Source organism: Camelina sativa, chromosome 19 (genome assembly GCF_030686135.1).
Source record: "Camelina sativa cultivar CO46 ecotype springtype chromosome 19, ASM3068613v1".
Taxonomy (NCBI): domain Eukaryota; kingdom Viridiplantae; phylum Streptophyta; class Magnoliopsida; order Brassicales; family Brassicaceae; genus Camelina; species Camelina sativa.
This window is the reverse complement of record NC_141898.1, coordinates 2,480,419-2,490,865: the sequence shown is the minus strand read 5'-3', so window position 1 is coordinate 2,490,865 and position 10,447 is coordinate 2,480,419. Positions and strand designations below refer to the sequence as shown.

The 10,447-nt window shown below is 37.1% G+C and overlaps 5 protein-coding genes across 6 annotated transcripts; 4 read left to right on the top strand and 1 right to left on the bottom strand.

The window, feature by feature from the left end:
* The first annotated feature begins 432 nt into the window (after positions 1 to 432).
* Positions 433 to 2,838, top strand: LOC104764291 (3-dehydrosphinganine reductase TSC10A). 2 transcript variants are annotated; one of them, XM_087501570.1, is made up of 4 exons: positions 433 to 1,212; positions 1,411 to 1,558; positions 2,101 to 2,395; positions 2,503 to 2,838. In XM_087501570.1, coding segments are annotated over exons 1-4 (1,029 nt in total). In that variant the 5' UTR covers positions 433 to 627; the 3' UTR covers positions 2,504 to 2,838. The 2 variants fall into 2 exon arrangements, with proteins under 2 accessions (XP_087357696.1, XP_087357697.1); XM_087501571.1 differs by lacking the exon at positions 2,503 to 2,838 and having other exon boundaries at positions 600 to 1,212; positions 2,101 to 2,396.
* A 65-nt stretch (positions 2,839 to 2,903) lies between these two features.
* LOC104764292 (peroxiredoxin-2F, mitochondrial) lies at positions 2,904 to 4,670 on the top strand. The gene is made up of 5 exons (XM_010487790.3): positions 2,904 to 3,448; positions 3,544 to 3,573; positions 3,659 to 3,817; positions 4,163 to 4,257; positions 4,354 to 4,670. The coding sequence occupies exons 1-5, from the start codon at positions 3,233 to 3,235 to the stop codon at positions 4,457 to 4,459; spliced, it is 606 nt and encodes a 201-aa protein (XP_010486092.1). The 5' UTR covers positions 2,904 to 3,232; the 3' UTR covers positions 4,460 to 4,670.
* Positions 4,671 to 5,083: 413 nt separating this feature from the next.
* On the bottom strand, positions 5,084 to 6,708 carry LOC147920070 (bidirectional sugar transporter SWEET8-like). Its single transcript, XM_087503117.1, has 6 exons — positions 6,666 to 6,708; positions 6,270 to 6,306; positions 5,818 to 6,049; positions 5,549 to 5,707; positions 5,353 to 5,457; positions 5,084 to 5,224 (listed from the first exon to the last, which is right to left on the bottom strand). The coding sequence occupies exons 1-6, from the start codon at positions 6,706 to 6,708 to the stop codon at positions 5,084 to 5,086; spliced, it is 717 nt and encodes a 238-aa protein (XP_087359243.1).
* A 614-nt stretch (positions 6,709 to 7,322) lies between these two features.
* Positions 7,323 to 8,861, top strand: LOC104764288 (uncharacterized). The gene is made up of 2 exons (XM_087501569.1): positions 7,323 to 7,467; positions 8,010 to 8,861. Exon 2 carries the CDS (start codon positions 8,103 to 8,105, stop codon positions 8,667 to 8,669), a length of 567 nt encoding a protein of 188 aa, XP_087357695.1. The 5' UTR covers positions 7,323 to 7,467; positions 8,010 to 8,102; the 3' UTR covers positions 8,670 to 8,861.
* Positions 8,862 to 8,959: 98 nt separating this feature from the next.
* Positions 8,960 to 10,331, top strand: LOC104764287 (putative GPI-anchored protein At3g06035). The gene is made up of 2 exons (XM_010487785.3): positions 8,960 to 9,378; positions 9,710 to 10,331. The coding sequence occupies exons 1-2, from the start codon at positions 9,300 to 9,302 to the stop codon at positions 10,237 to 10,239; spliced, it is 609 nt and encodes a 202-aa protein (XP_010486087.1). The 5' UTR covers positions 8,960 to 9,299; the 3' UTR covers positions 10,240 to 10,331.
* The last annotated feature ends 116 nt before the right edge of the window (positions 10,332 to 10,447 follow it).

The window sequence follows — 10,447 nt, the reverse complement described above, 5'->3', positions numbered from 1 at the left end:
ACATGGAAACATATGTAATATTCTTTTCATTTTTATCCTTTTTAATGAAAACATCACAATTTAGACATTTATATGGTGCAGAGCTGTATATTTTCTGTCAGCTAGCTGTATTTTCTTAATTAGTTTTAAATGTCTAATAAGATCAAGATTAACCACCCATAAATGAAAGTATTAAACTCAAAAATCTGTTCCTTTACAAGTTGCACAAGTTTAAACACAGATCTTTTTAAAGTCTTAACACAAGTAGTCACGTAGTGACACATACTCTTGTGAATTGTTTTTGAAAAGAAATTTAATATAATTTCACAAAGATAAAATAATTTTCTATGTATCTCTTTCATTAAATGTAAATATAATTTCACAAAGAGAAAATAAGTTTCTATGTATCTCTTTCATAAAATGTATAGTATTTGTCTAAATTTCCTATACAACATATAAAGTGATTAGTTTCAATTGTTTTATTTTAATTACATCATTATCAACCAATAAACAAAACAAATTTACAATCTCGTAGAAATTCAAACCGCCGGTTTAGATAAAAATCATTAAACCGATTGTTTGGTTTAAATAGAAATCGTTAAACCGATTTTTTGGTTAAGTTGGTTTTGTTTCTCCAATGATGATTTGATGGAGTTGACGGAGCTTCACATCGCCGAGAGCTTCTTCACGAGATCCATGGCGGCGATCGATTCTCTCTTCCTTCTCTTCCTCATTCCTCTCATCCCACTCTCTCTTCTCGCTATCTTAGCTCTAATTGTACGTCCTCGCCCAATTAAGATCCCTATCAAGTCCCGTCACGTCTTCATCACCGGTGGATCTAGCGGCATTGGTCTTGCCTTAGCCCAACGCGCCGCTTCAGAGGGCGCACGCGTCTCAATCCTCGCCAGATCCGCCGGAAAGCTCGAGGAGGCTAAGAAATCGATCCAGCTCGCTACTGGCGTAGAAGTCGCCACGTTCTCTGCCGACGTTCGCGATTACGACGCTGTGTCAAAGGCGATTGACGAATCGGGGCCGATCGATGTGTTGGTTGTTAACCAAGGTGTGTTTACGGCGACGGAGCTGGTGGAACATAGTCCAGAGGATGTCAAGTTCACGATCGATGTCAATCTTGTTGGGAGCTTCAATGTGATTAAGGCTGCTTTGCCTGCAATGAAAGCAAGGAAAGATCGTGGACCTGCCTCCATTACTCTCGTATCTTCTCAAGCTGGTCAGGTTCGTCTCTCAAAATTTCCCACCTTTAGGGATTTAAGTTTATCCTGGTGATTGTAGTTTAATTGGAAGCTGATGATTAAGTAGCTAAATCAAATCATTAAAGTAACTTTGTGTATGTGCAATCATGTGGTTGTGGACCTCATGTAATGCAGTTTCATAGATAGCGTGATGAAGGATGATGCTTTTATAACTTTTCAGGTGGGTATCTATGGTTATACTGCATATTCAGCAAGCAAGTTTGGTCTTCAAGGTTTAGCGCAAGCATTGCAGCAAGAAGTTATTGCTGATGACATTCACGTCACTCTTATTTTTCCTCCTGACACTGATACACCAGGATTTGAAGAAGGTAAGAAAACGATATCAAAAGCTTTTTTTTATGGATGCATAGAGTAGATAGATATCATATAACACGTGAAGGGAGCTAGAATTAGGTACTGCTACTTAATACTAAGGTCTAAGGAAATTAAATGCATATAAGAGTTGGAGGACAGGTTACTACATAAGATTGTACCATATGGTTGGGAGATGAGTAGACATAAACTATTATTGAGCTAGTTAGGTCAAAGTTGTGCCCTTATCTGGTCTGAATAATTGTATACGTTATCAAAATTGCCAGCTAGGAGGTACTGATAGTGATGTGTTAAGTACTGGGTACTGACTATGATAGTGTTTAGAATGAAGTCTCTGCGTAAATGTGTACTGTGGTCTGTGTGATACTGTATAGAAGAGAATAATGGGATGTTGTTATCTTTCATAAAAGACTTCTATTTGTCTCTTTGAGAATTAAGTAAACAACTATGAACTAATGCTCTGAGTTCCTTGGTTCATATTATGAAGTTGAAGATCATGATATTAGTGTATTTTGATTTTCCTGATGTGCTCTCTCAGAACAAAAGAGCAGACCTGAAGTCACATCCATAATAGCTGCATCCTCTGGTTCGATGAAAACAGAAGAAGTAGCCAGAAAAGCTATGGATGGCATAAAAGCTGGAAATTTCACTGTCTCATGCAACTTTGAGGGATTCTTACTGTCTCTGGCGACAACCGGCATGTCCCCTCAAAGATCATGTTGGCTTGCTTTTCTTGAAGTTATAACCGCAGGGCCTATAAGATTAGTTGCTCTCTTCTTTCAATGGGATTGGTATAAAGCCATTGAAAAATGGAGCAAAACCAAAACCAAATAGTAAGTTTCTAACGCCTTTAAGTAGTTCGTTTTGTCATCAAACATAATTTCCTCTTACTAGACTGCTATATCGCTATTCTAATTTTGCTTGTCTTTTGTAATTTCAGAGAGTCCGACAAGTTTATTGAAGTGTTTTTGGGGGAAGCTTAAACATTGACGAGTACTTAAAACCTTCTTCTTAGATTGAAGTATCTCAATCAGCTACCACGGCAGCTAGTCGATTATACCAATTCAGAATATCTACATTGCTGATAGTAACTCGTCAAGATTCATGACGCCAAGTGCTCCGAGTAGCTATGTATCGCCGGTCTTTCAGCAAATTGCTTTTTTTTTTTTAGTAGAGAAATCAAAGAACTCATTTGAATGTATTTTTTACTTGGTAAAGAAGAGAATGTTTTTTTCAGAATATACAGATCACATATTTGGAGATTCCCTTCTTACAACGTCACACTCTCAGAGCCATTTGGTCTCCTTTCCTTCTAACAGCTGAAACTTTTGCTTTGAGATTGAGAACGTCAATGGGGTTCTCTTCTCAGACGTTCAACTACACCTCGAACAAGTTAGCCACTTTTACAGAGAACTTTGAGGTGTCGTTTTGGTTTTAGTCGATGTGGGATGAATTAATTAGCGACCTCTTCTTCTACTGGGCCAAAACTTGGGCCAAATCACAACTATAACCGCCACACACGAACGTTGTAACCGAATCTCACGTTAAAACAACGAGCAGTTTGATTCGACTGTTACAAACGGCAAGAGGTTTTCTTCAGAAAGGTCTGAGCAGTCGATACTCTTCAGTCTTGAGGAGGTTGTCCGACTCGTTCTCATTTTCCTTTGGCGATGGCGATGTCAATTCTAAAGCTAAGAAATTTATCGGGTCTAAGATCGGCCGCAAATAATGCCCGGATCGGAGTTTCCTCGAGGGGTTTCTCAAAGCTCGCGGAGGGCACTGACATAACCTCGGCGGCGCCTGGTGTTTCTCTCCAGAAAGCTCGCAGCTGGGACGAAGGCGTTTCCTCTAAATTCTCCACCACACCGTTGTCAGATATCTTCAAGGTTCGATCTAATCTTTCTTTCCTGACAAATTTTGATTCAGAATTGGCATTTCAGATTTCCTGACATAACGTTTGTGTGTATTGGTTTGGTTACAGGGGAAGAAAGTTGTCATCTTTGGACTCCCTGTAAGAGAAATTTTCTATCTTTTTGCATCTTCTATTTTTATGTCTTGATCAGGTTTCTGAGTTCTGATTCGTTTTCTGTGTTCAGGGGGCTTACACGGGTGTTTGTTCACAGCAGCATGTCCCTAGCTACAAGAGCCATATTGATAAGTTTAAAGCCAAAGGCATTGATTCTGTTATCTGTGTCTCTGTTAATGATCCTTATGCTATCAATGGTTGGGCAGAGAAGATTGGTGCCAAAGATGCAGTAAGTTCCTAGCTTTGTTTTTCGACATTAACCTGATCTGGTGTGTGTGTGTGTGTGTGTAGTGCCTGCTGGTTTGGTTCTTTGCCTTGAGAAAACTTGATTTTGCATCTTTGGTTCCTGGTTTTGTTGTCTTAAGAGTTTGAGTGGTGAACGTCATAATATCAATCTACCTCTTATAGATTGGACTATCGTACTCTAATATTGTTAGAAGGATCTTCTTTCATTGGAAATTTCATACTTGATATGGACTAGCTTTACAAGAGATTTTTATGTTTATGTTCGGGTAATGTTACATGCTAGCACAAATGACTTAGAATTTGATGCTCTTGAACGTTGTCATACCAGATTGAGTTTTATGGGGATTTTGATGGGAAATTCCACAAAAGCTTGGGGCTTGACAAGGATCTCTCTGCTGCATTGCTCGGGCCTCGGTCTGAGAGGTAAAACCACTGCAAAGTCCACTTGTTGAAATTTTTTTCGTTTGCCTGAACCATTGATCTAAGAGATTGGTTGGCCTTTGTGATGTCTATGTTCAGATGGTCGGCTTATGTAGAAGATGGTAAGGTTAAGGCGGTGAACGTGGAAGAAGCACCATCTGACTTCAAGGTTTCGGGGGCAGAAGTCATCTTAGGACAAATCTAAAAAAAGTATTTCGAGAGTTGTTGTTTCTTCTGAGTTGCAACTGCTAATAAGTTTGATCCGAACATGAAGGAGGATCAAACCAAGTAACAGCGTCACTTTTCTTTTTGTTTTCCAGTGTCAGTTTTAATAAAAGTTATGTCTTTATATTTTTCACCAAAGTGTAAATCTGGATCATAATAAAGTATAAACCAATATGATGATGTCGTCAAAATTGTGAGCGCAAGTTTAGAGCAATATAATTGGTTTAGGGATATGAAGTTTGTTGTGAAGTTGGTCAAGTTTGACGCAGATGCAAGGAGGAAAGTGGTCTTTGCATGGGCTAATTTGAGAACATTGAGGAGCTTGGCCCTGGCATAATCAATGTATATTCTAGAGGATGCCTCGTCCGTGAGTACACAAAGGTGTAAGCTAACGAAATCATGACAAAGGTCAAAAGCTGCCGGTGGAGTCGCTGTTATGGATTAGTTTTAGTATATGAAGCTTAATTAAAACATTAATCCTCCTTAAAACCGTTTCTTAATTATCTTTTAAAATTGGTGATCTCTCTAGCTGAATGACATAACAAGACAGAAAAACTAAATCCACAAAACCAGAACTTCTAACTATGTAGGATCCAGACACCAATTAAACTTCACACGTTCGCAGTTGGGGTACAACAACCCGATCTGTCTCTTTGGACCCAGTGGTATATTCGTCGGGTTCAATTACCAATTTGCAGAACACTAATTGAAAAGCACACAACAACATTCCAAAAACACTGCTTATCTGTCCCATCAAAGCAAACAAATTGAAACAAAACGTTACAACTCTAAACATTCTACACATGAAAAAATCAACCAATTGAGAGATATAGTATTAAAGTATTCAAGGAAAAAGTAAAAAAGAATACTTACAAGGACGTGGATATCAAATCTGTAGATCAAAGAATAAGCAGTCCAAATTCCATCTTTGATCAAACTAGCCAAGGACAACCAAACGGGTGCGTATTCGTAGTATTTCTATTGTATCACCCATAAAAATAATTTAATCAAAACCCATAATCAGTTAATAATTTATCCATCAAATGAGAGAGAGAAAGAGAGAGCATACCGTCAAAATTGTAATATCTATAGTTGTGGTGACCACGTTGCAAAGAACACCAATGAATGTATGTTGAAATGATAAAGGTTCAGCTCCAAAAATAGAATAACAATAAAACATTACCACAACTGCAATCCCAAACAAAACCATAAAAAGAGTGTCCCGCCTCTGTGCATCAACATCAACATCAACATCATCAGAGAAAATTATAGACAATATATATATACAAAAAAAAAAGATGATGAAAGATTAATTTAAACATTAAAGATGAAACATACTCGTTCTCGTTCTCGTTCATTGCCGCCGCAGTAGATCAAAAAGCTAGCCAGGTAGATAACTTCGATTATGGAACCGATGCCATTACTAATGGTGACGAGGATGCCATCCTTGTGGAAAAGAGGGAGACCATACAAAACCCACAAACTATATTTCATCAACAACCCTACATGACGTTCATGAGGTGCATAATCCTCCACTGATTTCGTCTTGTATATCTGTATAAACCTTGGCCTGTGTATATATACAAATGTTTATTACTCTAACTACAATTTAATCTTTATCTAGATATGTGAAAGATAATCTTAATCAGTGGCAAGCTAGAGAAGGTATAGAATTCAAAATTACAAAACGTTCCTAATATAAAAAACATACATACGCAGACGATATTGTACATGTGAAAAGAAAAAGAAAAAAAAAAAGAAAAAAGAAGAAGAAGAACAAAGATAATTACATTCTTGTGAGGGAGACCAAAGAGGAAATAACAGTCCCTGCATTAGGCGAGAGGAAACAAAATTTATCAGTAACATTATAACATAGCTATGTCGAGCTTGTGCTAATTAAAATAAAACATGCTTTCACTGATGAGAGCACAAGAATTTCCAACCATCAATGTGTATGTGTGTGTGTACGTATGCAAGAATCAATTAGTTACAAAAGAAGAAACTTCAAATTAAACACATAGCTTTCTTCGCTGAAACAATTTGCAACCTCGTTTGGCTTCCGCCGTTCCAGGGAATATATGCATGCAATTGAAAAATATAGTACTTATATTTATTGATTTTATTTTAATTAAAAATAAATATATTTGTTGTAATTAGAGATAGAGAGAGAGAAAAGCATATCGTACCAATAATTCCGATGATAATACGAACTACTTTAGCGTTAGCCATTGTGAAATCGATGGAATTGGTGAAGTAGACGAAAACTAGAGCAAAAGTAAGCTTATGGAGAGAGTGCAAGTTTATTGGTGTATTGTTATATATAGTGTAAACCACAATTTGGCTCCTGGTAAAAAAAGAATTGAATTTATGACTTTTTTATTTTACTTGATAAGATGTGAATAATATTACTTAAAGGAATTGAATTTATCTAAACCCTTGATTATGAATTTATACAACCTTTATCGTAGGATTAGATCATTTGTCAAAATTGGTGTTTCCGCAAAATATTTCATGATTTAATTTTTTAATCCTCAGAATTTGTTTTTTGTAGATGATTATAAGACCGTAATTGGGGCTTAATAATAACTCAAGAGATTACAGATAAATATAAATTCTAGTTGTCAAAAAAATATATATCTTATTATATAATTTCTAATACGCACAAATTATATATATATCATCAGATCCAATAACATCATCAGATCGTTGCCGTAATTAATTAATCAAGTAGAGTAATTTTTTTCACTCTAAATAAAAAACGATATAATTAGCAATATTTATTATTTTGGAAAATTTGTTGAGGAGATCCTTAATGGGCTTAACCCATTAGGAAGAACTAATTTGGGGCCCAAAGAGAGGAGAGGAGTAGTGTTGTTGCTTCACCCTAAACCCTCTCTCTCTCTCGTGGTGGTGACTCATCTCCGTCTCTCACTGCACCTAAATCATCAACCCCAGAGCCGGCGAAGCTTGCCGTTCGCGCCGCCGGAGGTAAGCTATTTCCTTCTTTCTCATCTTCTTCTCCGGTTTTAGGTTTATGATTCATGAGATCCCACTGTTTGATTTCGGAACTGTGATAAACTTGCGAACTTGCTAGGGTTTAGTTTTTTACAATCTTCGAGATTTGTTTCTCTGTTATCGGGAATGGTTCAGTGATTTTTTTTTAGGTTGTAAGTAATTATCCTTTAGACTATCGAATCTGATACGACTGTGTAAAATCAAACTAATTTTGGGGCTCGTAGTGCCGTCATTGACTCTGAAATCGATCTTATGAATCTCTTTTATCATCCTTTCTAGTTCACCATTTTGCTTCACTGAACTTTGTGAAATAATGCATTTCATCTGCAAAGGAGAACACTTTTGAATCTTAACTGATACGATACAAATTGTGTTCTTGAGATTGTTATGTAGTTAAGTTAAGCACTAGTTCCATCAGATAGTTGCTGTAGATTGGCCGAAACTATATTTTGATCTCTTTGCATCAATTAGTGATTCGCAAGCTAAAGTTATTGTCTTTTTTGTTTGTAACACAGGAGAGTTTTACTGTTGCTGTCCTGTGAAGGTTTTGAGACTTGAAATGATCTTTGGTTGATAGTTTGTATGGTAGCAGAGGATTATATATAGTCATGAAGCTAATTTCACTTGTCAGAAACGTTCGTTCTCGCCAGTGTCAACCGAGTGTATTCGGGTCTGTGCAAGTGCGTTTCTTGCAGCAAGACTCTGTCGCGAAAGCTAAACCCAAGAAATACAAATACCCATCAGTTTATGATCCTTATGGTCCTAGACCCGAGCCTTCAAACAAAATCGTGGAGCTAGCTGAGCGTATAGCTGCATTATCTCCAGAAGAACGGCAACAAATTGGTCCTGCACTCAATGAACACCTGAGGCTTCCAAAACAACAGATGATTTCGTCGGAGGGTTTGAGTCTAGGAGCAAATCAAGATGCTGGAGCCGGGAAAGCAGAGGAGAAGAAAGAGAAGACGGCTTTCGACGTGAAGTTGGAGAAGTTTAATGTATCTGATAAGATCAAAGTGATAAAAGAAGTGAGAGCATTCACGAGTTTGGGTCTGAAGGAGGCGAAAGAGCTTGTTGAGAAAGCCCCCTCTGTTCTTAAACAAGGCGTGACAAAGGAAGAAGCTAATGAAATCATTGCCAAGATCAAAGCTGTAGGTGGAGTCGCAGTTATGGAGTAAGTGACTTTTGAGACTTCAATTGCTTTCTGTTTGATTTGCTTTTTGGTACTTGTGATCACATCTTGGTACTTACGGTAGATGTTTTGTAATAACAAATCAATTAGTCATTGAGTTTTTAAAAACTTTACTCAATTTCAAATTCAACTTTGTATTTTGCAAGTGACTTTCTATAAGCTGCGGCCAATTTTTTTATTTTCCTGCAGTAAATTTGATTTCCTCTCATTTTGCTTTTGTGGATGAACTTCGAAAACAAAACTTAGATTAGTTTCTAAATTTGATCACATTGGTTTATCCTAATTGAAGATCTCTATTCTTTAACATGCATTAAGTAGAAACTTGGTCAATAATAGCCTTTTGAAACAAGGCTACAATGGCTAGTCTGGTGACCCTGGTCCAATCCTTATATCAGAAACGATACCGTATAGGATGAGAGGGGGACCAAGGGGATTAGTTAATAATGCCTTTAATGGTCGGCACAGCGTCAAAATCGAGCTGACAAGAAAAGCAGAACAGAATCAAACAACTCTTTTTAAAGAGTAAAAGCTAAGTAACCATTTCTCTCACTCTCCTTTATCAATAATAAATATAAGTAGGCCAATATCAGTAGAGAAACTCTAGAAACCTGCTTCAATGGCGATTCACAAGCTTCCACTTCTTCTCTTTCTCTCCATCATCCTCTTCCTCAATCGCCCTGTTCTTGGCGACACCGGTAACTTCTTCTCTTTCTTTCTCTGTTCCATTGTTCTTGAAACTCTTTCTCTCTCTATTGCTATTTGATATTTTGATTGGTGTTAGGGTCTTTAGATCTGGTCTGAAATCTCTTAGTATCTGTTCACGTCACTTCATTTAGAAGGTTTTGCATAGATCTCAAACATAAAAAAGTTAATACTTGTTTATAAAGGGTAATACTTTCTCTCAAGTGTATTGATCTGCTTTCCAAAGAACAAGAATTTTACTTTAGATTGTGAATATGGACCATATTATATGGTTCCTCCAAATTATATAGACTTAAACCAGAGTCTTTTTATGGGGTTGCGCAGATGAAGAGGACATTCTTCTCACAGGGATCAACAGCTACAGAACAACACAGAATCTAACAGTCTTCAGCAAGAACGAAAACGCAGAGTGTCTAGCCGACGAAATCGCAGACCAATTCAAGAACAAACCTTGCACCAACGACACTGGCTCATTCACAGTACCAGGAACAGAGCCACAGTTCGCAAACTACCCTAAGATGCTATCCAAATGCCACTTAAACGTAACTGACACAAGAGACGGCATGGTCATGCCAGCATGTGTTCCTCGCTTAGAATCAAGTCTCGTCCTCACAAACTTCACAAAGACGCAATACTCGTTAGGTTTGAACGATTCCAAGTATACAGGGATTGGTATTGGTAAAGAAGATAACTGGATCGTTGTGGTTCTCACTACCAACACACCTGAAGGAAGCTATTCTACAGATACAGATACAAAACATGATGATGATGATTCAAATGGCTTCACGGTTAGCGCTAGTCTCGTTAATTATTTGCTAGTTTTCATGTTTTCCTTTTGTTTCTTCCTCTATTGAGATATGTCTCAAACACTTTTCCTTTAAGACTGAATAAATTATCTTATTTCATCTGATCTTTCAGGTTTTAACAAAAATTTAATAACTCTATAGTAACAAGAAAACTACAAACTTTTATTGGTTCCATTGTGGAACAGATATTCTAAACTTTTTTGTTGTTGTTCGAATAGATATTTTAAACTTAAGGCATGTGATGATGTGATGATAT